Source organism: Morone saxatilis, unplaced genomic scaffold (assembly GCF_004916995.1).
Source record: "Morone saxatilis isolate NCDOM2014 unplaced genomic scaffold, NCSU_SB_2.0 Contig6, whole genome shotgun sequence".
In the NCBI taxonomy this organism is placed as follows: domain Eukaryota; kingdom Metazoa; phylum Chordata; class Actinopteri; family Moronidae; genus Morone; species Morone saxatilis.
In genome coordinates, this window is record NW_023340206.1 from 5,895,931 (window position 1) to 5,919,749 (window position 23,819).

General features: G+C 39.5%; 2 protein-coding genes across 2 annotated transcripts in view; one reads left to right on the plus strand and one right to left on the minus strand.

Annotated features, from left to right (window-relative positions):
• mgat5 (alpha-1,6-mannosylglycoprotein 6-beta-N-acetylglucosaminyltransferase) overlaps positions 1-23,819 on the plus strand; it is an 81,952-nt gene that overhangs the window by 32,488 nt on the left and 25,645 nt on the right. Inside the window, exons 9-13 of the mRNA XM_035678062.1 lie at positions 4,641-4,802; positions 6,602-6,771; positions 8,043-8,177; positions 13,255-13,388; positions 20,767-20,900. Of these exons, the coding sequence (XP_035533955.1) occupies positions 4,641-4,802; positions 6,602-6,771; positions 8,043-8,177; positions 13,255-13,388; positions 20,767-20,900 (735 nt within the window). The remainder of the gene's footprint in view (positions 1-4,640; positions 4,803-6,601; positions 6,772-8,042; positions 8,178-13,254; positions 13,389-20,766; positions 20,901-23,819) is intronic.
• LOC118339829 (equilibrative nucleoside transporter 1-like) lies at positions 779-2,968 on the minus strand. Its single transcript, XM_035677598.1, has 3 exons — positions 2,463-2,968; positions 2,064-2,263; positions 779-1,885 (listed from the first exon to the last, which is right to left on the minus strand). Exons 1-3 carry the CDS (start codon positions 2,466-2,468, stop codon positions 1,774-1,776), a joined length of 318 nt encoding a protein of 105 aa, XP_035533491.1. The 5' UTR covers positions 2,469-2,968; the 3' UTR covers positions 779-1,773.

A 23,819-nucleotide genomic window follows, 5' to 3' on the forward strand; every position in this document is an offset into this window, starting at 1 on the left:
GTGGAATACAAGTAAAATGTTTTTAAAGACAGCTGCAATACCCCCACCCCGGCCTGTTAGTCTTGGTGAATTTAAAAATGTCAATAGGTCATTGCAATAACCAGTGTACTTCACAAACCAAACTTCACATGTTTAATAAGGACCTGAACACTACATGCCAATATTCAGTCATACTCATAGCTCCCCAATGTAGTTCAGCCAGGACCACTTTTGTAAAAAAAAAAAAAAAAAAACTTATTTCCAAATTCAGAATGTTATATTTGGCAGTATGGCTTTGTTCTGGGACCTCCTTGCCTCTCCACATGCACACAGAAAACCTAAGGCAGGGAGAGCACACCTGCTCTTCTATGTGCATACATGAAAAGCTTCAGACGAAATCAAGCAGCAGCGAAGACCCCCCAAATAGAGAACAGAGCAAGCATCAATGGTAACAGAAATGACATTAATTAAATCAGATACACCATAAAGGATTAGCTGGGGTGGAGCTGGGTTGCAAAGCAGCTTGCAGAGTAAGCAGCAAAGGTAGGCCGGCTATAGCAGCTTGAAAGAGGTGCCCTAAATGACATTTGGCAATTGGATGTTTAAAGGTAATCAACTAAGCCATCAGGTAAGTGTTTATGCTCAGCTGTAATCAACTTATGTAGCTAGAACTGAGAGCTGAGCCTGGCATTGTGGCCTGCCTGAACTAATGCTGTGTTCAATACATTTCAATTTTAACATTATCACATTTTTGGGGGGCTAAACATGGTCCAAAACTAATGAAACTCAGCACACGTAACAAGTGACAAACTTTTTAATTTTATATCAGTCCATTCATTGTTCATGGATGTGGCAAAATGGCTACATAGTGCCCCCTAGAAAATTTAAATGAAGCAGCCTTTGCAATAGGTTTCACTTAGATATACAAAAATGAATAGGCACAACTGTAATGTCCAAATGTACTAAAATTTCATACCAATTTCGGTGCTATTTCCAGGTGTTGTACTTCTCCTAGAGAATTTAATGGAGCAACTTCAAGTTTGGTCAGTGCACTCTAAAGATGTTGAAAATTTAACGTCTTTAGAGTGAATGATTGCGTGTATATCATCTAATCTGCTACAAACATCACGTTTGATAAGAGTCCCTCTCCAAACACAGCTGAATGCCAATATTTAGTCATAGTCATAGCACCTACTGGAAAAAAGGAGGTAAGCCTTCTCTGGTGGTTCACCATCTGATTTATATGAAATTTTCAAGCTTGGTAACCAGGCCACACCACGCCCAGATGCACACGTACTGTGAGGGTGCGTTCATCGCTGCTTGCAGCTTTAATTATATGCATATGTTATAATATGAATTATATTTTTTATAAATATTACAGATGTATACTGTAGATATGTGTATACATATCAGATGTGTACTTTCTCCTCCACCAGTCTTTGTCAGAGGTCTCAAGATCTGAAGATGTCTTTAACAGACAGACATGATCAAAACTGTATATTTACATTCCTGATGAGAATTCCTGTAGTACCACAGTCAGGAAAAAATGTTAACTGTGGTTGTTGAGCTGCACAATTTGATTACAAGTTCATTTAAAAAATATCTGACGGTCAGCTAGAACTTTAAATCCAAACTCTGAACAGAATTTTTTTAATAAAACCTTTTCTACCAGTCAGACCAGTAACAAACAGTCTGTAAACCAGTTAATCCAGTAGTAAATAGGTAGTATTCCAATTAGACCAGTAGTTAATATGCCGTTTCCAGTTGAGCCAGTAGTTAAGATGCATTTTCCAGTTAAACCAGTGCTCTGAAGATGAAGGACAGAGCAGCTCCTAAAGCCAACCCCAGAGACAGAAAGAAAGCCATGATGGCTCCAGCTGTTTCTGCTTCATGAGGAAGAACATTCCTGTAGAACAACCAGAGATATTTATTAATTATTATCTGGTTCATTAGAAATCAACTGGTAACATTTATTGCTTTAGGGTATTATACAATATATCAATATATATCAAAATAAATAAATGCCAAAAATATAGTTTTATTTGGTGCATTTAGGTGTATGTAATTTTGTGTCAGTTCCTTACTTTGGTCCGAAGCACATGCAGAGGCTAGCCAGGTATCCGTTACTGAAGGCAAAGAGGATCATGAAGAAGATGAACCAGCTGTCATGATGGAAGAAGATGGGCAGATGGACACGAGGCTGGACGTTACACAACATGAAGAGCGGGACGAAGACAACACGGCACACGATGAACACCGGAAGTAACAGGCTGTCCTTCCCTGGCTGGAAACAGAGACAATAACTGATAAGTTAATACATTTTGCTGTTGTTTGTCCTTCAGCTGGGTGGAGACAGGCTGTCTGAACCGCGTGCACACAGAGGAGGACTTGTTAATGTGTTGGTGTCTTTGTGGATCATTAAAACTGATCCAAGATCTATTTATTGTTTATTGATTAATATTGGATTTTTGATTTAAACTCACCCACATACAGACAGCTGTTAAGCTCCGCCCACCCCAGTCACACAGGTTAAAGAGCAGGAAACAGCTGACTGGGATGAAGTACTGTTCTGTGATCAAACAAGAAGTTGAAAAAATTATCAGTAATGTGATTTTAAAAAAGACATCAATGTGTTTGAATAATGCATCTGTTATCTATTAATGTATCTGTTAATGTATCTGTTAATTACAGTGGCCGAGACAAGCCACAACGGAAGTGAATTACCGGGGACTATTATTGCCGGTGCACCGGTGTGAAGATACAGGGCCCCATTGGGAAAAAAAGAAAAAATTAAACGTTTCTCGTGAGCACAAGATAGTTTCTTGTGCTCACCAGAAACCTTAGCTTAAGTACAGGCAGTTAGCTTATGCCTAGGCTCATTAACTGCGGTCAATCCAGCCGTTACTAGGGTGGCCATTCATCCGGCTTTTAAATGCCCTGTCCGGCTGCAGGCGCAGCCTTAAGCCAGACACTCATTTGTCCTCCTTTTGAGAAAATAACAAAAAAGAAAAAAGTCTGCCTTTTGACACATTACCTTGTTAGTTTAATACTTGTTGGCTAAAATGTGTGTCAAAAAAGCTGTGTCAAAATAAGTAATTTCATTGGTTACAATTTTGTCTGACCTATCAACACATGGCTAATTTTAATATTCAAATGAGCCATGTGTTGATTGGCCACAACAGGCTCTCATGCAGTTGCTACCACCAGGCTGTCAATCAAACTCTCAGTGACAGAGAACGTAACGTTAGCTAACGTCGGTTGTTGGTTGTACAAATATGGACTTTTATTGTTGAATTTCTGGTGCTCACAAGAAAGTATCTCGTGCTCATGAGAAACGTTAATTATTATTTTTTTTTTCCCTATGGGGCTCCGTATCTTCACACCGGTGCACCAGCAATAATAGTCCCCAGTAATTCACTTCCGTTGTGGCTTTTTTTATTTGCATCATTGTTGTTGTTTTATTTGCAGCAGCGTTTCTTTTTATTTGCAGCATTTCTTTTATTTGCAGCGTTTCTTTTATGTGCAGCGATGGGGTCCCGGCCACCATAGTTAATGTATCTATTAATGTATTAATTTATCTGCTATATAATTATAATAATAATAATAATAATAATAATAATAATAAATAATACATTTTATTTATAAGCCCTTTTCTAGATACTCAAAGACACTTTACATAAAAACAGCAAAACAACATCAAATAGTAAAACACATCAATCTATGCTAAACATTAAAAGCAATTTTAAATAGGTGAGTTTTTGTCAGAGAATTAAATGTTGGAAGGTTGGTGCAGTCACAGATGGGTTTGGGGAGAGTGTTTCAGATGGAGGGGGCGGCTACAGAAAAAGCTCTGTCGCCCCAGATTCGGTGATGGGTCCTGGGTGGTGGAGTCAGGAGGTTGGCATCGGATGAGCGGAGATAAATACGGTGCCTTTCTGTATTGTCAGTTATTTTTTTTTAATGGTACAGTTTCTTTGATGTCTTGCTATCAGGAGAGATCTCAAACATGCGTTGTCATATATCTGTGTGCCCTCAATGAATAGTTTCATCTGCACATGTCTCTGACAGTTTATGATGGTTATTATCACTTCAATTATCCCTTGAACTCCAGCTTCAGTGATTATAGAGAGATTTCTTGTCAAAAATGAACATTGATTCATTTAGTAATTTTACTTTAACCCATCCCTGCTCTCCTATCTCTGACTATTTAATCCATAATCTTAAACTAAGGTGGTAAAACATAAGATTTAGGCAGTTTAGATAAACACCTTGCAGTGTTTGATTTTGAGCAGGGGCTTATTACAGCTCTTCCAGAAGGGTCTCCCTGCAAGAAAACAGTCCGTTAGCCATTTGTAAAGTGCAGTCGTCAATATTGCAATTTGAAATTAGATTGGATACATTTTGAAAGATCCCCATGGGATTATGTCACGGCAGCAGCAGAAAGAAGGATAAAAGCACTTGAAAGAAACACTTTATTTTTTTAAAGATAATACAGCAAGCAACAGGATAACAAATTGAACATAATGTTAGATTAGATTTGATTTACAGCTTTGAAATAAATGGCTTCCTCCTAACATTATGTGGCCTACACATGAAGGAACATATACTGTACAGTATACACTAACTGTATTGGATCGTACTGACTGTCTCGGTATGTGCAGGCGGAGATCCAGACCAGCTTCGACGAGCTTTACCGCGTGATGTCACAACGTGAGGAGTTCCGCTGGATGATGCTGAGGATCAAACGCATGGCTGAGCCGTGGGTCAGCGCCATCCGCTCTCTGGCTGCCAAGCAGAACCTGGCCCGGCGTCGCAGGAAGAAGGTGGGCATAATACATACGATACATCATAGTACACTTAGTAATGAAGTGAGATTCACTGCCTGTCAGGTGAAGGGATGGTCTTCTAGCTGCATTGCTGGGTGGCATTTCGTTGACATTTCTGGTGGCAAAATCTTTAGATGCTGCTCATCACAGATCACTACACATCTTGTTGTTTTCCCCTTAAGTTTCAGGTTGTATTCATGTTCATGTTTTGCAATTTATTCCAAACAAACTATTGCCTCCTGAAACATCAGATCAAATTTGTCAATTCCACTACGCCAGAGCATTTTTTCAGAAAAAACTAGACAGTTTTTAGAATGAAAAGCTTTAATGAGCTGGATATACTCAAGGTTTAATTAATAGATCAGTTTTTGACAGAATTCCATACAAAATCAACACATTAATACGTTAACTAGCCGTAGATATGAGCATAATTTCACATTTAGATAACTTATTTGGGAGAATACTTTCACATATTGTTGAACAAATAAATATTAATAACGTTTTTAGGTTAAATTTGAATGTTTTTCCTCCCAAAAGTGAGAGAGAGATTATCCTGTCAAGAACTTTATGAAAACACCTCCCTTTTAGCTTTCAGCCTGTTGAAATACATACACTAGCTATACGCACACACTCTCATACACACTTTTTCACACTTGTAGACTGCTGCTGGGGGGAAAAATGGTGGTGGGAAGGGACCGACATGGATATTCCATTGTGTCCCAAGCTGGTAGCTCCCAGCACTGAATAATGTACTACCTCCACACTTTCCACTGGCCTTGTGAATAATTCACATCACATTCCCATGATACCTTGGTGCTGATGCAAAGCAGCATCCCCTTTAGCAAAGCAGAGAATAGAAGAAACAAGAGCCCTCATCTATCTATCTATCCCTCTTATCTATCTATGGTGTCTTACCTATCCTTGCTTACTTTTCCGTTTCTCAGTTTAATCTGTTCAGTCAATAATTAAACAAAGAGCGTTTTACTCTCTTAGTCCACATACTTCCAAAGCCAGTTCTTTATTTCAGCCACTAATCTGTTTTGGATATTAATCCGCACATATTAATCCTTGACTAGTGTGCTCTGGGACTGGGGCTGGCTGTCAACAATGAAAAATGCGTCGGTCACTTCAAACAAAGCTTGCTATTACTTCCCACTCCTGCTGTGGAACACTGTGTTCCCCTCAGCTACTGAAAATCATCGTGTGTGTGTGTGTGTGTGTGTGTGTGTGTGTGTGTGTGTGTGTGTGTGTTTGTGTGTGTGTGTGTGTGTGTTGTGTGATGTGTGTGGCTGTGTGTGAGTGAAATTGCATGTGTTTTTCTCAGCATGCGCACGGTGAGCCTGACGGCAAACAGGGGAAAAAGTGAAACTGCTTTCGCGGTCTCCTACTAAGATAAATATGTTTTTTTACGCTCCCCATTTGAATCTTTTCAAATAGGAAGACAATGGGGTGTCTTTGAATTATTTATCCACCATTTTTCTGCGTTCTTTCTCTACATTCATCTGTGCAGGGAAATAAAAGTGCCCAGATGATCTATTACATTATATATTCACACTTCAAAATCCCTCATGGTAAATGTAGCATTTTTCAAGCTAACTTCTGTTGCACTAGCCTTGCTGAACAATATGTCTTCCCATAGAAACTCGTATCAAATGAGCACCATTCATATCAAGTGTTTCCTTGAATTCTTTGCACAATAATCTGTGTAAGAACAGACTGTAAATGGTGGTATTCTTGAAAATATATATAACGGTAGTGACACTTATTTAATTCCATACTTGTTTCCCTTTCATCAGATCCTGGTACACTTGGGTCTGCTGACCAAGGAGTCTGGCTTCAAAATAGCAGAAAACGCCTTCAGTGGTGGCCCATTGGGCGAGTTGGTCCAATGGAGTGACCTCATAACCACCCTGTACCTGCTGGGCCATGATGTTCGCATCTCAGCCTCCCTGGCCGAGCTCAAAGAGTAAGTAGCAAACACAAGGAGTATTATATTCCTTAAGTGCACCCAAATAGACAATTTAGGTGCACTTCTACTATATATTAAGAAAATGTAGCTGTCTTACAACTTCCCCAGGACTGGGACTGCAGGAGATAATATATGATATGATATGTACTTCAAAAGTTCCAACTTTCCTTAGTGTTTGTCAAAGTAGACAAAGGTCATATGTAAGTCATGATAAATAGCCTAAAGTGATTTGACTTGAGGTAGTTGAGGTTGAGAATCTGGGGGTGTAGAGTTGTGAAGGAGTGAGCTTACCAGAGCTCTGAAGCTGATTCCTCATCCCTGCTGCATCGATTTCGATTTTGTTTTTTTCCAACTGTCTTTGAGTCTGACGACATTATAGGAGTGCAATGCTAAGTCAGCCAAACACAGCCCGAGTCAATATTAATGATTTTTGTGTGTCCAGATGTACATCTGTACAACAGATGCCTTAGGTCAGATACAGAAAATAATCCATAGGGAAGGAAAGGTTGACTACGTTTTTGTTGTTTGTGCTGTGCGATGTAAATGAAGCTATAAATGTATAGGGCCTCAAAAGTCAAAGCACCTTTTTGATTAGCACATTTTTATATAGGTAAACCACGTCTCACTATTTGCTTAAGGTGATTTGACTGAGGGTAAATAAAGGAAGCTCCTGACTAATATTTGTTGGGGGATTTTGGCCTGCTAACTCGCCTCCTCTAGTGGGTCCATACTATTTGACATGGCTTTAGCCGCCTTTACCATCCTCACTATGTCAAGGATGATATTTATCTTTACCTCCTTGATTAAGCACAAATGCACAGTAAGTAAATATATAAGTTCATTATGTAAGGTCATGGGTTATAAGTATTAGCACAAGCACACATCTTGTTACGTAATGTTCAACCCACGTCTGTACAGATATGTTTCCACTGCTCTGTAGCTTTGTAGATTGGTATCTCTTGTTCAGCTATGCCAGTGGTTTAAACCTGTCCTGTTAGTATGACCATGATTCAGCACATTCCCTCAGGTCTGGGGTTGGAAATACCAGTATTTCTTCTTTTTGTATGTTTAGTTTTGAAATATGTATATACTATATATTCAAAAGTCTAAATTTTCATGTACTATTAGAGTGAGCAAAATTGACAGTTTAAGCCATGTAGGTATCCAACTGTTGGAGAAAAAAATAACCAACAGCAGCAGACATTTTTAATCCTTTTTTGACATTTTTGGATTTAAAGTTGATTGTAATTCCAAACTTTTCTCCCCAGGATCATGCGCAGGGTCATGGGGAACAAGTCCAGTTGCCCGACGCAGGGTGACAAAGTGGTTGAGCTCATCTACATTGACATTGTGGGCCTCACCCAGTTTAAGAAGACGCTGGGACCTTCCTGGGTCCACTACCAGTAAGTACATTTATCTTTTATTCCTAACTTTAAATTTTGTTTTCTTATTTGGTCATGACTATTTATGTGTTATGTGTTTCATAGAAAGATACTTATATTTAAAATACACACCTACAGTGCAAAATCTAATTATCCAATATAGGAAGCAATATTACTGTTTTACTCTATTTGGTAATTTCAGTCAAACCATTCTCAAGGTCTATTTGGTAAGAAACATTTTCAGGTTGTAAATTCTGTCAAGGATCTGATTTCATTAGTGACTAAACCACTTGCTGTTAGACAGTTGTAGACCCTGCCAAATCAACACAATGCGAAATTAGTGGCTGCTGTAATTAGATTTTTAGTTGGTAACTTTATTTATACAGGGGGTTTTTGCTGAGCATGCACTGTCTCTTTCATAACCCCAGCATGCTTTCATACTGGGCAGCTTCCTAGTACAACCCCAGTTTTCTACCAGCAGCTCTGCTTGAGCCTTTGGTGGTAAATTATCTTGCACTGTAACCTTTGTGTTTCAGCAAGACTTCACTCTTTCAGTGTATTCAAATCATCATGTCAGCCACTTTGTACAGTTCTCTAACCTTCTGCTGCCACTGCCAACTGTTGTTTAACGGCTTCTCTCATGTGCAAAGGGCACAGGGTTGAGGCTTGTCGGGCTAATGGTGGGACAATGAGTCTATTTTCTGCTCATACGTTGCCACAATTTCCCAAAAGGATGCAGTAGCGTCTGTTGTTCATGATGTTTTCACCCACTGAGTCTATTCTGTCTCCGATTGCTCCGCTGAGGACTGTAGATGAGGCTCTCTTGGTTTGTTTTGAAGAAACTCTCATCAGCTCCAACTGACAGGAAAAGAGAAGGAACAATAAGTCTGGGGGCACTAATAGCCCCGCTGGTTCCTCCTGCTTGTCACCAGGTTTTGTTTGTCTGCGACATAACACCTTAAACTGCATCCGCTCCCTTTGTGCCCTGAGGAAATTGATTCAGCCTGAGGCATAATGTAAGGTCCAGATGCTATTCTCTGCATTATTTCTCCTACCATTATTGAACACTTATGTCAGAGCACTTAATGTCACTGTGTGTGTTCAAAGAGCTTTGTGAAAGTGGGCCTAGACTGAAGGTTTTCCTGTGCTCTTTCTTCTTTTACTAAATGTAACATAGACATTTACCTTTCTGCCAAAGTGTCTTCTACTTTGCGGTCTCCTGTAAGTGAATTACCTTCTGTGCCTTTGTGGCCTTAGAATCCCTTTGTGAAACCATCACAATCTTCTCTTTACTTTGTGATACAGAAAGGCAGGGAGAAAGATATCCTATGGAGAGAACATGCCAGACTTGTTTGGATATCAAACTGTTGTCATTATTGTTCCCTTTTTTCTGGTTTATGTTTTGTGTTTTGGGACAAAGCAACCACGTCTGTCAGGCCTGTTTGTGATTAATGTGTTTTGTTATTGCCCCAGTCTTCTGGCTATCTGTCTTACAGTGCCGTATCGCTGTGTTTCATACTACTCCAGAGGAATGGGAATACTCTGAGCTGTTGTTTTCTCTGTATAAACTAGAGCCAGTGTTGCCCTATTGTTCAATTTCATTTAATCTTTTTAACCAATAACCTAATCGGTCAATGCACTGTGTGCATCTGTGCATCGGCAAGGCTGCAGAGAATGTGCCAGTGTAAAGCAGTTTGTATGTTTAGTGTTAATGACAATAATGCAGAAGTGAAACTGGACAAATGAAAAGTTAGTCATCAACTGCGTGCTTTGCACAAGTTTGATTTCATCATTTTGCTTCTCCCTCCTTTACCGCTTTGTGTCTCCTGGCTTTTTTTTTTCTCTTGCCAAGAACTTTACACGACACCGTCTGTATGTGTGATTCATGTCACTGACTTTTGTTGATAACAACTTGGCACATCATATAGTGGTAACATGTGAGAGCCAGTATGTTTTAATGACTGTTTAAGTACCTTTCACTTAGTCCCACTGCCAGTAGTAACTGTTCCTGCACTAGTCAAGTGCAATTTTGCAAAATGAATTACTTGGACAAAAGAAACAAAGTTTAGAATAATGCTTAGTGTTTTGCAGTTTAAATGAGGACTTGAGGATGAGGGCAGTCTGAGTTTGTCAAGTTATTTGAAGTAAACTCTCCCAAATCCAATACAGAGCATGGCAGAGTTTCTAACTCTAAACTCTGGTATACTTAGTGCCATCTGGGGCCGGTGTGACACTTCCCTCCAACCAGTAGATGTGTCCATCCCGAAAGGGCCTTTTTCCAATAACGTCTATGTAGTTGGCAAATGGTATGCCAACTTTTGGCCTTGGAAGTAATGCTAAGTTACTACCGTACCTAAGTAGTTAGTCAGCCATGTTAATGCCTGTTGCTTATGCTGCCGCAGGCGATTTAACAGTCGCTGTTCAGGGGAGGGGTTTAGTGAACACACATGTTGGAAGGAGAGAGGTTGTCTGTAAGCTTATCAAGTTTTATAGGTGTTAATTTATTGCTCGTTAATAAAGGATAACAACACAATTCAGGTTAAAGTCCGTTAAGTAGAACACATTGCCAATAAAAGGGGATATTTATGGTTCACAAGGAGGAATTGCAATCCAAAAGTAACTAAAAATGATCAGATGTTATGAGCTGGATGACAATCCCAGTAAGAAAATCAATAACATATTATCTTTCATAGCTCCATGCTGTTCCCATAAAGTTTTTTTCTAACCAAACCCATATGTTGGGTATAATTCAACCTAATGCTTTTATGAGACAGACCATTAACTCGTATGTCTGTTTATCAAACAGCTGTTGGGTTTAGCCTCAGGGGTGTGCAGACATGTGACAGAGCCTCAGGTAGATTCATATAAAACATTAATTTCCATCTGATATCATTGTTTAATAATGACCCATATGGAAGCATTATATTTGTTGCTGATTTCACATGGGAGATGATCACGGCGGGAGAGAGACCTATCATTTACAATAGCCATCATACACTATCCATTTGGGATCACTTCAGGTGGATTACGTTCCAGTGAAATTACACTTACTTTGATTTCAACGTCTCTTCTCAGCCCAGCTCTATTGTGATATTTCAGTGTTACTAAGTGCATACTTGTTGAGCTGAACAGCCTCAACTCCTGCCACATTACAACGCCCACTGTCATCTCACTGGACTTGGAATATGTGCTGAAAGCCCCACTGCAGCTATATTTACATCATGTTATGGCTTCAACAACTCTTCCCCCATCTGTTGAGGATATATCTACTGGGGACAGACGAAGGTTGTTTTTCTGCGGAGCGAGTGGAGATGGCATGTGGGCATGTTGTTGTCGTGCTTTCAGTCGAAAGTTTCCTCGTGGTGAATGTGTTTCCCAGCTCTCCGCTCTCTCCCAGGGACTTTCACAGTTCACACAGCCAGCTGCGCAGCATCTGCCTGGGCGGAGGCACCATCACTGAAAGAAAGAGAATTTTTAGGTGCAGACGGCTCTATGTTGTTGCGTTCTGGCTTCGTTCTTTTCGCTATTATGATTAATGCAGCTATTCTACCTTGACGCAAAATGGGAGTCACTTCATTTTATTTACCCACAAGGCTCAAGATGGCCAAAACAAGAGGCTCACCAGTTTAGTATTTTGTTGCAGTCAAGATGAGTTAGAAGGAGGCAGTTTATATGAAAAATAGATTAATAGCGTGAGAGGGAGAGACAGATTTAGTCCTTTTGTGTCCAAGACAAAAGATTTCTTTCATTGGCCGTTTGCCCTCCTAATGGAAAAATATAGATAGCAAAGGAAAGGGCAGACCAGACGTGAGCAAATCAGCATCTAGGAAGGAGAAGTGAGTAACAATGAGCGAGTGAATGGAGCACATGGAGTTTAAGGTCATGAGCGAATGGTTCTCTGCTTATATACCATTCCCTCTCCTGGTTGTGGTCTAATTAAGCCGGTGCTGTGACCTTTGAGTCAGCCATGATGTCCTTTCACAGTCTCACACCTCCACAGGACAGGATTTCACTCCTAGTTTGAGAATGGAGGCGTTACTTTTGTGGTTTCATCATCCCATATGGAGCTGCTTAGTTTTTATGTGAAGGACATTATGTTGGTATAGTGTATTTGATTTTGTTAACTAGTCATAACTGAAAACACATGCCTTCAACATTGATCTTACAAGAATAACAATTAAATGAATAATTTCAGTTTCATACCATTAAAATGGTCCATCACACATGTAAAGACTCCCAGTCGTGGACATTCATGTTCCAAGTGAAACACAAATCATTACTGCAGACCATGTACTGTACATGATTCCTGAAACAAACAAATTAATGTAAAACATATTTACACAGAAACAAATTAGAACGGAAACATAACATAATGTAAAACATAACTCATAAAACAAAAGAAGCCTTTTTGTCTGTTATTTCAAAATGTTCCAACTAAAAAGTTCAAGCCTCATTTGTAGTTTTGTAGGCACTGCTTTTCATTTTTCTATTTCTTATAACTCACATAACTGACAAAAGTACGTAACAACATATTTTCAGATGTAGTCACAAGCTACCAAACCTCAGTTGGGAAAATAAAACCATATAACACGTCTTCTACAGCAAGAAATGACATGCACATCTCACCTTTTAGCTGTTGTAAAAACCTTAATGTTTATTTCTTTTGCAATTGCCTGGTAGCTGTTGCACACTACTATCTTACTTGGAACTGGTTACTTACTTACTTTTCTAGGTCTTCGGGCTAGTGTGGTTTAAATGGGTGTAAAACTAAGTAACCACATTCTTGTTTCTTGGAGTGCTGTGAAGACAGATTGGAGAATATTGTGGAAAAAGCACCATGTAGTGGTTTGCTTTAGCTCTTTAACTGTAATTGTGGGCACAAGGTGTGAACAGTTTTTCTTGTAGCACATAATATAACACTGATAATGTTGACATGATTTATGATGGTACTTCTGGGTTTCATTGATTTCACAAAGCAATCAAGATTCAAAGCAAACTTCATTGAAATATACAGTTAAGCAACATATCACACATGCATCTGTCCTTATGGCATGGAGCAGCCATTAACACGCTTGTGTTTCTCTGTGTGGCATTGTAGGTGTATGCTGCGGGTGCTGGATTCGTTCGGGACAGAGCCAGAGTTCAACCACGCCCACTACGCCCAGTCCAAAGGTCACAAGACCCCCTGGGGCAAGTGGAACCTCAACCCGCAGCAGTTCAACACCATGTTCCGTAAGTCGGCAGGACGCCAAAAACACGACACACGCCAACTATCAACATTCACTTAAGGACTAGTAAGCTTTAGCTTAAAAACAGGCCATTTGGCTCAATCATGGCCTGTGTGCAGGTTTTAAAACCCAGTTTACAGCAGTTTATTTAATAAATAAACAAGCTCAGAAACGAAGCAAAAAGTTACCTGATCCAGTCAAAATACAAAACTTTTAAAATATGTTGTGCTGTACACTTAAGAATAACACTTCTTTTCCATATGACACATTTCATCACCTCTGTAAGTTCCCTACTCTGCTGTTTAAATAAGGTCAAGCTGCAAAACAAGGCTACTTGCAGTATATCAGTTTTTATGATCATTACATGACATGCAGTTTTCTGTGCGCACAGTTCCAGTTATATTTCCTCCAATGAATGAGATGTTTTGGTTGGACAAAAGGCATAAAAGACGCTCTGAAAATCCAGCACGTTGCTTGCTAATGGAATATCATCAAGCAGATTAACGGAAAGTAAGAGGTCACACACTCAGCTCTCATTTTACTGTGATTATGAATGTAGGACGTAGGGGTTTTATTGCTTTGTGTGCGCGCGCATTACTCCTACTGTGAGATCACTCTATAACTGGAGTCAACCACATTTGTTGAGGTGGATGAGTGGTGGCGGTGCAGGAGAGAAGAGAGGGGAGCCAGCCCTCCCCCTGGGGTATTGACCTTTTCCCCGTGGCTAAGAGAAAGTGAAATGTTAGCCTTGCAGTCCCCGTTTGCGAGGTGAGGCCTGGAGCTATCCAGAATACCACGGCACCTGAATAAGGCCTTTGTCCACTGAATAGGGTATGTCTTTCTCATAACACACTGGGGCCTTTGCACACAATCCAGTTAAGAGTTGCTAGGTTAGATGATATCGCTGGTGAAACAAGTGCACAGTGGTTTGGCAGAGTGTTAAAACCACAGAATGGCATCACTTCCAGGCACAAGAGACGAGAAAGACTGGTGTTTTTTTTCCTCTCCACATTGTGCACCACAACACCTTACCTTCAGGCTAAAGAGTCGCATGTGTATTGTGCAACTCAAACAGCGTATTACATTAACACCTCTGAGGATGATGAAGTGGATATCTGAAGTTTCCTGTTATTATCCTGTCGCACACAAATAATATTCGCACATTGAACTATAAGTAGTTGTGTGTTATTCTTAGGAGGTGTGTTTGTCAGCTTAGATTTACAATGGGTGGAGTTAACTGCTTAAGAATCTGCAAAACTCAAGATAATATTTATTGCAAATTCAGTGTAGATTGTAGTTCTAGTTACTTGTCCAAACTTTAACTGTATCACAGCTCACCTATGGAATGTAGACGTAACAATGGACAAATCAGGTGCTAGTAGGTAATTTATCCTAGATCTGGATTGGTCCATTTGTTACGATTAGGCAGAGCTCCATAAATCATTGGTTGGGGGAATTGGGAGCATCTGGCCTCTGGCCAATAAGACAAGACAAGGCCAAATTGACCTCATTAATCAGTTTCAGTTGGGATAGCAGGGAGTGTTTTCTGGGATACAATTTGTGTTTGAATGGGCTGCGCGTCTTGTAGTTAAGTTGGCTGGTTTCCTAGCAGAGGTCATTTATAATAAGGAAATGTAAGAGAGTTAACTTTTGCTGTAGGTCAGAATGACATGTAAGGATTCCATCCCTGTCAAGTTTGATTTATTTACTATACACTTCATCAGCTTAAAAACAAGTCTGTTACAAAGGGATATAAGCCTGAAATTAACTATACTGACTACAGACAGATCTATCCAGACTTTTTAATCTAATTATTTTGGAAACAAGGACGACTATGAATAATGATCCTTACTTTAATCCGTCTGCACTACTGTTACAGAGATACTTTCTCTGTGTGACATCTTTGTCAGGCAGCTGCGTTCTTATAAAAAAAAACTCATTTAGAAACTTAGGCGTATAAATGGCCAAGAAATCAGCTTAGTTAACCAGGTGTCTCTTAAACCCTGGGTGCAATTAAAGACTCCATTTCAAACTTATGAAATCAGATAAGCACAGAAAGCTGAGAATAACCTGAGGGTGGCTTCTGCTTCCAGCCTGTCTGCATCATTACTGAAAACGTACACTAGAAGCAGGTGCTACCATATGTCTTCTTATGTACATTTTAGTTTGTTGTGTATCCCTGCTGCCGAATGCTTAATCCCTTATGGAAATGATGAGTAATACTGGCACAAGGTTGAAAATAGCAGCAGGTAGTATTTATGTTTAAAAACTTTGCCTTTGCTTATGCTTTACATAATTGACCCTGAGATCTTCCAGGCTGATGGTGCCTGTAAAGCTTGGATTGATAATGTCGCTGGCACACCCACTCACTAAAGGTTGTTTTTTGTTTTTTTTCATCTGTGTGAGATCAATAGACTTCTGTTCTCTCTTTCTCTCACACAAAAATATGCTCTTGCAAATGAATGACTAGAATTACTCGGCAGAGAGGGAGAATTTGTTGCATCTCGCCCTACCTGTACACCCTATCTTTGTCAGATTGAAAACATTTTGTAATGAAACACTTTGAAAACATCGGTGGAAGACAAGAATATTCCACCCTTGAACACTTGCCTGCATCTGTTCAGTGATCCTAGCAGGGGGGGAACATTGAGAACGTAATTTTGCTGTAATTGAGCACCTCTGACTATGTTCCTACCCTGTTCCATTTGAATCTTTCAGATGCTTGCTTTGATTGATTGCGGTGGATTAGCATAATGGAAGCGTTGCAGAGCTCCAATACTTTAGACCAGAAACTCTGTAGAGAAACATAATAAGACCACTTTGTTCCATTCCCTGATCCATCTGTATGTTGTTTTGGTATTCACTAAGACTGTACAGTGCAGTGACTAACTCTAACATCATTTGACTGTTATAAAGTAGCCAGTTAGCATTATGAGACATATTCTAAAGATATTTTACCTGTTGATAACTTGAAGTATTTTTATGCAAATAATAAAAGATACAATTACCCAATTAGAAACAAATTAAACATATTGGACCTAAAATGTTATCTGTCACATACAGTTACATGGTTATGTTGGTTATATGACTAACATTAGCTAAAACTAAAGCCCATCAATAACTTTACCAATGCTAATCATCTGTTTAGTGAGGTATTCATTCTTCTTGGATATGTTTCAGAATTGTGTTGCTCTTGTATTTCAGACATTTACTTTAAAGCAATAGCTCAGGATTTTGAGAAATATACTTATTCAACTCTGCTCAGCTTTATTTATTTAACACTTTACACACAACACAGTTGATCCAAAGTGATTTACATGATGTGTTACTGCTGAGAGTTAGATGAGAAGATCAATAGAGGCTTAGCAAGCAGTTAGCATGTTTGTGAGCTTTAGAGGTGCTGCTATCGTTGGACAGAGCCATGTTGGCTGTTTCCCTGTTTCCCATCTGCATACTAAGCTAACTGGCTGCTGGCTCTAGCTCCGTAGTTGGTGTAGCACTCGTGACGAGAGGGGTATCAATCTTCTCATCTAACTCTTGGCAAGAATGCGAAACAGTTTCTTTCAGTTCATTTCCCCGATAGGCACGTTTAAAACCCAGCTGTTGATGCTGAATTGAATCTAAATAGCAGCAGTATCGAAGGACAGGCTGGTATAGTAGACACACGTCATCAATCATTAGTTCTTTGGCAGATGGTAACGTTTATATTCCAATTACTAATAAGAGATTAAATTAACTACTGATTATAGTGAATTACTTTGAGATTAAACACACTTCATTTTCATCATTGTGATGAGAAACTGCCTGGTAGATCCAGATTCAGTTTACCTCACGCTCAAATCTTTCAAGATGCCTGAAAGCTCATCAGTTAAAATCTCAATGGTGCTTTTGTGAAAGTGTTTTCAGGTGTAGTTTATTTATTTTCACCCTTCAGGCCCATTCAGATAAGTCGTAGAACCAGTAAGTCTTTGATGTTTAGTTTTCAAAGTGCCGGAGATTTTAGTGCTGATGATGCAGTTTGAAGTCGTTTTTCTGTCTGGCCAGCAGTATAGAAGTTAGTTTCTTGTAAAAAGGAGTCTGCCTTCTCAAGTGTTGGGCCAGCATTAATCACATAATCCTCAGTCTATGACTTGGGATTCTTTTTTCCTGGTGTATTTTCTTGTGCAGGTACCAATGTGTGATGATGTAGTATAGTCTGCTTCTACCAGTGAGACTTTACTGCCCCTTTAAAGTGCACAAAGGAAGCCCCTGAACAGACCCTGTCAGACAGGATATCCTGCCCTTAACGGTATTAACGACATTTTCTGTTCTTCCAGTCAGCTCAACCAGGTTGTACAAATATTCGTCTCGCAAAGCCAAATCTCCAGACTTCATTTTAGCACTTTGCCAGCACTGTAGAAAAGTCTGGCTGAACCCATTATCATTTGGGTGTAGAGGAAAAAAACACTTCTTTGGTTGTTTGTATTTCTTTAATCAAGAACAATCATCTTGAGCAGGAGTGCCCTTGTAGAGAAGTGTCGGCTGGGAAGTGGCTTTGGTGGTAACTTGCCATTTTCAGCGTGTAGGTTGCTAGCCCAAAAGTGGTTTTAGTTGTTTAATGTATTGGTGGGAACTTTGAAAACAGTAACACGCAGATAGTGTAACGAGAGGAGAATGCAGACTCAAATAGTTGGCCAATGGCAAGGTGGTATCAACAGCCAACTTCGGTCGGTCTATACCTATTTTGACACCCCCCCGAGTGAATCCAGGATTCCTTAAAAAGCAAACTTGTTCCCCACTAAAGTTTGTCAAGGGGCGACAAAGCAGCTGCTTCTCCAGCAACGTTGTCCTCCCAGGCTGTTTGTTCGCTAATAGCGAATGAAGCTGTGGCAACTTGAGTGACATTTTGAGTGGCGGATCTACTGGGAGAAGAGGCATCTGTTGCCAAATGCATCAAGAGGGCTGAACACTAATTAACAGCCTGTCCTGTTTACACAGTCAGTTTGGTACATGAGTGTTAGTGCTACCTCCTCCCAGTGCCTAGGACCAACTCTGCCTCTTTACCATCAGAAACACATCTCAGTTATTAGAAACATTCTAATTAATTTGAGTGTATCCAATTGGTACACATTTTGAATTAGCACATTGTGGCACCATGTAACGATTACTAACACCAAATCTGGGAGATTATGCCTGAAAATATTATATTCAAAAAATGTCCATCCTTATCACAATATTTGCCATTTCTAATTCTTCTTTTTTAATTAAAAAAGAGAGCAGTCAATTGCCTTGGTAGAACTAACCAATTTCATAATTAGAAAAGTAAAATACAATAAAAGTCATTCTTCTAAGATTTGCACTTGTTCAGTGTTCTCTCTCGTCACTCCCCAAATCAGTTGTCATTTTTTTGTTGTAAATTTGGAAGAGACAGATTTAAAAATAATTGAAACAGCAAAGGCCAAGATATATAGATTTACTCCTTATTATGGACTAAGCTCTAAAAATACAGGATCCTACCATTTCCCATAATGCAACTCATCCTTTCATTAGATCCAAGCTGCCATGTCAATACCCGTGTCTTTTAAACTCATCCTCAGATTATACTACTTGTACTTGTGCTAAAAGTCTCCGAAAAAAGATTATTTTCTCAAACTTGAGCCACAGAAGACATTATATACACGTTTTCAAGGCTCAGTAAGAATTAACGTAAATGGTAAATGCTTGAAACCAGTGTAATCAGCCTGGTTATTAAGGTATTTATATTGTTATTGTCTTCTCAGCCATTATTAGAGAGACACTGCAGGTAATTTGAGAACATTCGGCTCCTGCCCACACTGACACCTCCACAGATCTGGTGATATCTTCATACTCCCACATTCCTGTGCTGTCCTACACGTACATAACACAAACTGAACCAGCAGGTTCCTCTACGCATTATAATTCTGGGAAGTGCAGAACAGGAACAAGATTTGAATACAGGCACTGGAAAAAGATTTGCAACCCTGAGACATGTGATTGTGTACAGTGTAAAGAGTTTTCACCGGTTTAGTGTACACTCCGTGTAAGGAAGTATAAAAGACATGCCCTTTTCAAGTTGAGGGTGAAATGACTGATGAATGTTTTGTTTGCCTAAATATGTTAGCCGGTCCCAATATGTGGACTTCCTGGAGAAACCAATTGAACACACATTGGCTTTTTTCCGCATTTCAGCCACCGCCCTGATAAAAACACAACCCTTTGTGTCAAACTACTTCAGCGTAGTTGAACTATTACAGTCCGTCATTGTTTCCGCTGTTATCACCTGCAGTTGAACCATGATACAGCAGCTGATTTCCTGCCATCATGTGGTAAATGTCATCATTCTTTCCCTTCTTGTTACATTTAGTTAGGTGTGATTATTCCAGTTGATATTTGCAGCAGCTGATTCTCACTAAATGCTGGCAGGTACTTTAATTTGAAGCTAGGGTGTTGAGATTTTTTTTTATGGAAATTTGGTCTCGGTAAATCTTTCTTTTATTTACTATACCGAAGCGAATTCCATCTCCTCCAACTGACTGACCTTAATTTGCCTCTGTAGTAATAGCGTTGTGGTAAAAAACGAGCTCTGACCACAGCAGCTCCCCGGGGCTCTAACACAAACCACAACTGTGCACCAAAACACCTCCCTCGCAGCCGGTTTCATTCAAAGAGCTGATGAGGTCTGCCTTTCAGTCTGCTTATACTATTCCTTATTTATATAAATTAGATTATTAAATATATACATTTTTGACCCAATCTTTTCTGTCCAAACTCCAAACCCTTGTCTTCGTGTTAGTTTACAAGGCAGATTGCAGTGAGGTAAAGTGCTGCCAGCTCTGGGCTCCACAATTGACCTGCTCATCCTGTGGTTCCCATAGTAACTCAGTCATCACCGGGCAAAAAGGAACAGAGGGAACAAAAAACCCAGAGTGCTTGACAAGATGTCAAGTCAATTTGATTTATATAGGCCAATATCACAAACCAGAAATTCTCCTCCTCAAGGGGCTTCACAATCTCTACATCATCAAGCCCAGTTGTGTTGTGCAACTGTTCCCGTCTCTCTGGAATTATGATCTGTGATCAACGCTGAGGTTCAAATGGGCTTATTTATTCAACTGAATTGTATGCACTCTGAAAAGCAGACACTTGAGCAAGATTTATTTGAGGCATTTTTGTTTTTGCCTCAGTGATGCATAAATTATAGCTAACTATGCCTGAAGTCATTTGTCATTTTATTCCCAAAGAAATGATCACTGACTCTTTTCTCACCTCTTTTTCTTCCTTTTGTGTTGCTGAAACACATTTAAACGCATCATTTTGAAGGTGAAATTATGCCTTTTGTTTTGTGTCTTTGTATGTATTTATATTTATTTCTTTTTCTGCAGCTCATACCCCTGACAACAGTTTCCTGGGCTTCGTGGTGGAGCAGCACCTCAACGCCAGCGACATCAAGCACATCGATGATATCAAGAGACAGAACCAATCACTTGTCTATGGCAAAGTTGACAACTTCTGGAAGGTACGATAGTCTCTTATTCACTGGCATACTCTGACACTTATTCATGACATTGTTGTGGTCCATGTTCACTGAATTTTATTATCTAGTTATTGTTTGTAGTGAACAACACAGAGAAAGTAGTTCTGACTTCTAATAGTCTGCCATATAGAAAAACCAAACGCATCCCTATACTGCATACAAAGACCTACAGACACACACCTTTTCAAACATATACATTTTGACATACTCAAATGTACGCACAGCTATATACGTATATATTCTTTCTGAAGATGAAAGTGGCAGACTAGCATGCTAAAGAACACCAGCACACCAAAGATAACCAATTTTCAGACCTCTGAGAGCTCTGCAGTGAAACTCTTTTGAACAACCTTGGGTAAAACTTTCATAGGAAACTTAATAACAGTCTGATTTAGGAGCTCAAATTCAGCTTATCGCCCTCTCCATGGAGTTTTAATATATTCAAATACATGCTCACACTGCGGCACAGAGACCAAGGGATTACTGTATCCTAGACAAAAACGACTTAGAGTCTTGGAGAGATTTGCACATTGTTTGGCATGCCATGGATGGTTGGATTACTGCCCGCGCCTTGATGAGCTTTCAGCCGACACCATGTATGTTTCAGACTGTGTCGCTCCAGATACAACTGACTCTTTTAGATGTTTAGAGTAACTTAGTGAAATGATAATAGAATCTACAGGGGAGAATTGTCTTCATGTAACATGCAAAGGCCTCCTCACACCAGGAGACTGTGTGATGAAGACGTGTAGAATTGAATAATAAGCCGAACTCAACTGACTAACGATCTTATACTGAAAATACGGTTACGTCAGTAAGCCAGTCAGCCAGTGGTTTGTTCAACTTGGCTTTGTTTTCGACCTCATTGGCTTTAGATACTGTAGATGTCAATACAGCTGAGTGGCTAGCAATGATATATCATGCAGTATTTGCACAGGGTAGGTTACGTGGTTTCATTCTGGCAGCTGTGGCTCAGGAGGTGTGTATGAACGACTTAGCTTCTGTTTGTGATGGCCTTTACCATCACTGTATGAATGTGTCTTAACTGGTGAATGTGGCATGTAGAGTAAAAGGGCTTTAAGTGGTTGGAAGACTAGAGAGGCACGATACAAAGTACAGACTATTTAGCATTTAAAGCAGAAATAAATTATCATAAAACACTCAGCAAGCCCTTGGGCAGTGATTTCCAAACTTTTTTTTTTTTTTTTACCTCACAGCCCTGTCAGATGAATTAAAGTACCCGCACTATCAATTATTCAGTATAAAGCAGTAATTTTTTCAGGCAATTTAACTAATGTCTAGGTTGGTTTGGTCAAGTGCATTTGTACTCCTACTGTACCAGTGGCACAAGCTGGAACGCTAACCTAACCCTTTTGGGCTTCTGTGCTAGCTTGCCTTCTCGTTTACAGGCACAATACATGGGTATTTTTTCTAATCAAAACATATTTTCTATTTTTTCTAATTAACTGAGCCACTCTATAATTTTTCCAAGTAGCCCCGGCCAACTGCTGGAGTACCCACTGTGGTACAAGTACCTGTGGTTAGCAATCACTACCTTAGAGGTTAAGATGTTTTCAGTCTCCTTTTTTAGTCATTCATTACACTGATTCAGAGTTATTTCTTGCATTTTAAGTGCTGTGTTCACTTTTTAATCAAACATTGATAAAATTTGCCTAATTGTATTTGTTCTTCAGATGCAGTGGAAACACAAAAGGGACTTTTTAGTTCCTAGTTTAGTTCCTGGTTAAGCTCCTGTGCTCTTATAGTTCCTGGAACTCTTTGGTCAGAAAATGCATACATTCACACTTGAAGCTTCCCACTACAAATTGAGTATTTTTTTCTCTTTTTTTTTTTTCAACCCACTCACTACTGAGGAGCTCTGTTGGAGCAGATATGAGTTAAGTGTCTAGATCAAGGGCATTTAAAAATTCAAGGATTGGATGAGTGTTCCAGTGTAGATAAGTCCTTAAAGTGAAATGATACCACTAGTTCAAGGCTTATATCCATTTTAAAAGTTGTAATAAATATATATATATATATAATTTTTCACTATTACTATACCATGTGTGTAACCTCCAGGATTATTGCTAAATAACGTAAACAAAACTTAGTCCAAACATACCTATTCATTAATAACACTTGTACAGTTTCAATATCTAGGCCACATTGTGAATCCCAAGGTGTTATAGTTTTTAATACAGAGGTAACTGGTGTGCTGCTGTGGTTTGTGGCTTCTAGTACTGAGTCAGAGCCATTTAGTTTAGCTTTAAAAGGGCAGATGGGGGATCCCATCAGCTCACAGCAAGGGGCATTAGCTGCTAATCAGACTCCCAAGCGTGTTCATTACCTCCTTCTTTTAATTAAAGGGCCATTTTGGAGCCCGCTGATAACGAGCAGACTGGCTTACTCCATTTCCCTCCTTCTTCCTTTCAAATCGTGCTGTCCTTCGATCTCTGTCTCTACACTTGAGAGGGTTCATTTCAGAATGATATATACGCTATTTAAAATAGAAAGTGGGACCTACTGTAAAAAAATAGTTTCTCATGAAGGCTAAATTCACAATGGATGAAACACAATTGAATTAAATCTCTTTTAAGCGCTGCTATGGTCGCCAAAGTTCAGTGTCGCTTATCAAACGCTCCTTGTGGTGTGTTTTGCCATTATCACTCTTACCTGCCCCCATTTCCAGTGTTCTTTCCCTACGTTGTTGCGCAACGGTCTGTGTCTTGATAACTGCCCCCTGCAACCCCAGTTTTAAAAAAGTGGTAAGCCTCTTATACTAAATCCTAATAACAATGTTTATAATTCCACATGTAGGCCTTTTTATTGTCTGCTTTACAGGCATCATAGAACAAATAAACATGTTTGGCGAGATAAAGAAAGATGAAAATCGCATTCATT

Excerpts from the sequence above, each read along its gene's own strand:
- LOC118339829 (XM_035677598.1), bottom strand. Across the intron at positions 1,886-2,063 it reads TGCATGTGCTTCGGACCAAA|GAATGTTCTTCCTCATGAAG; the intron begins GTAAGGAACTGA and ends GTTGTTCTACAG.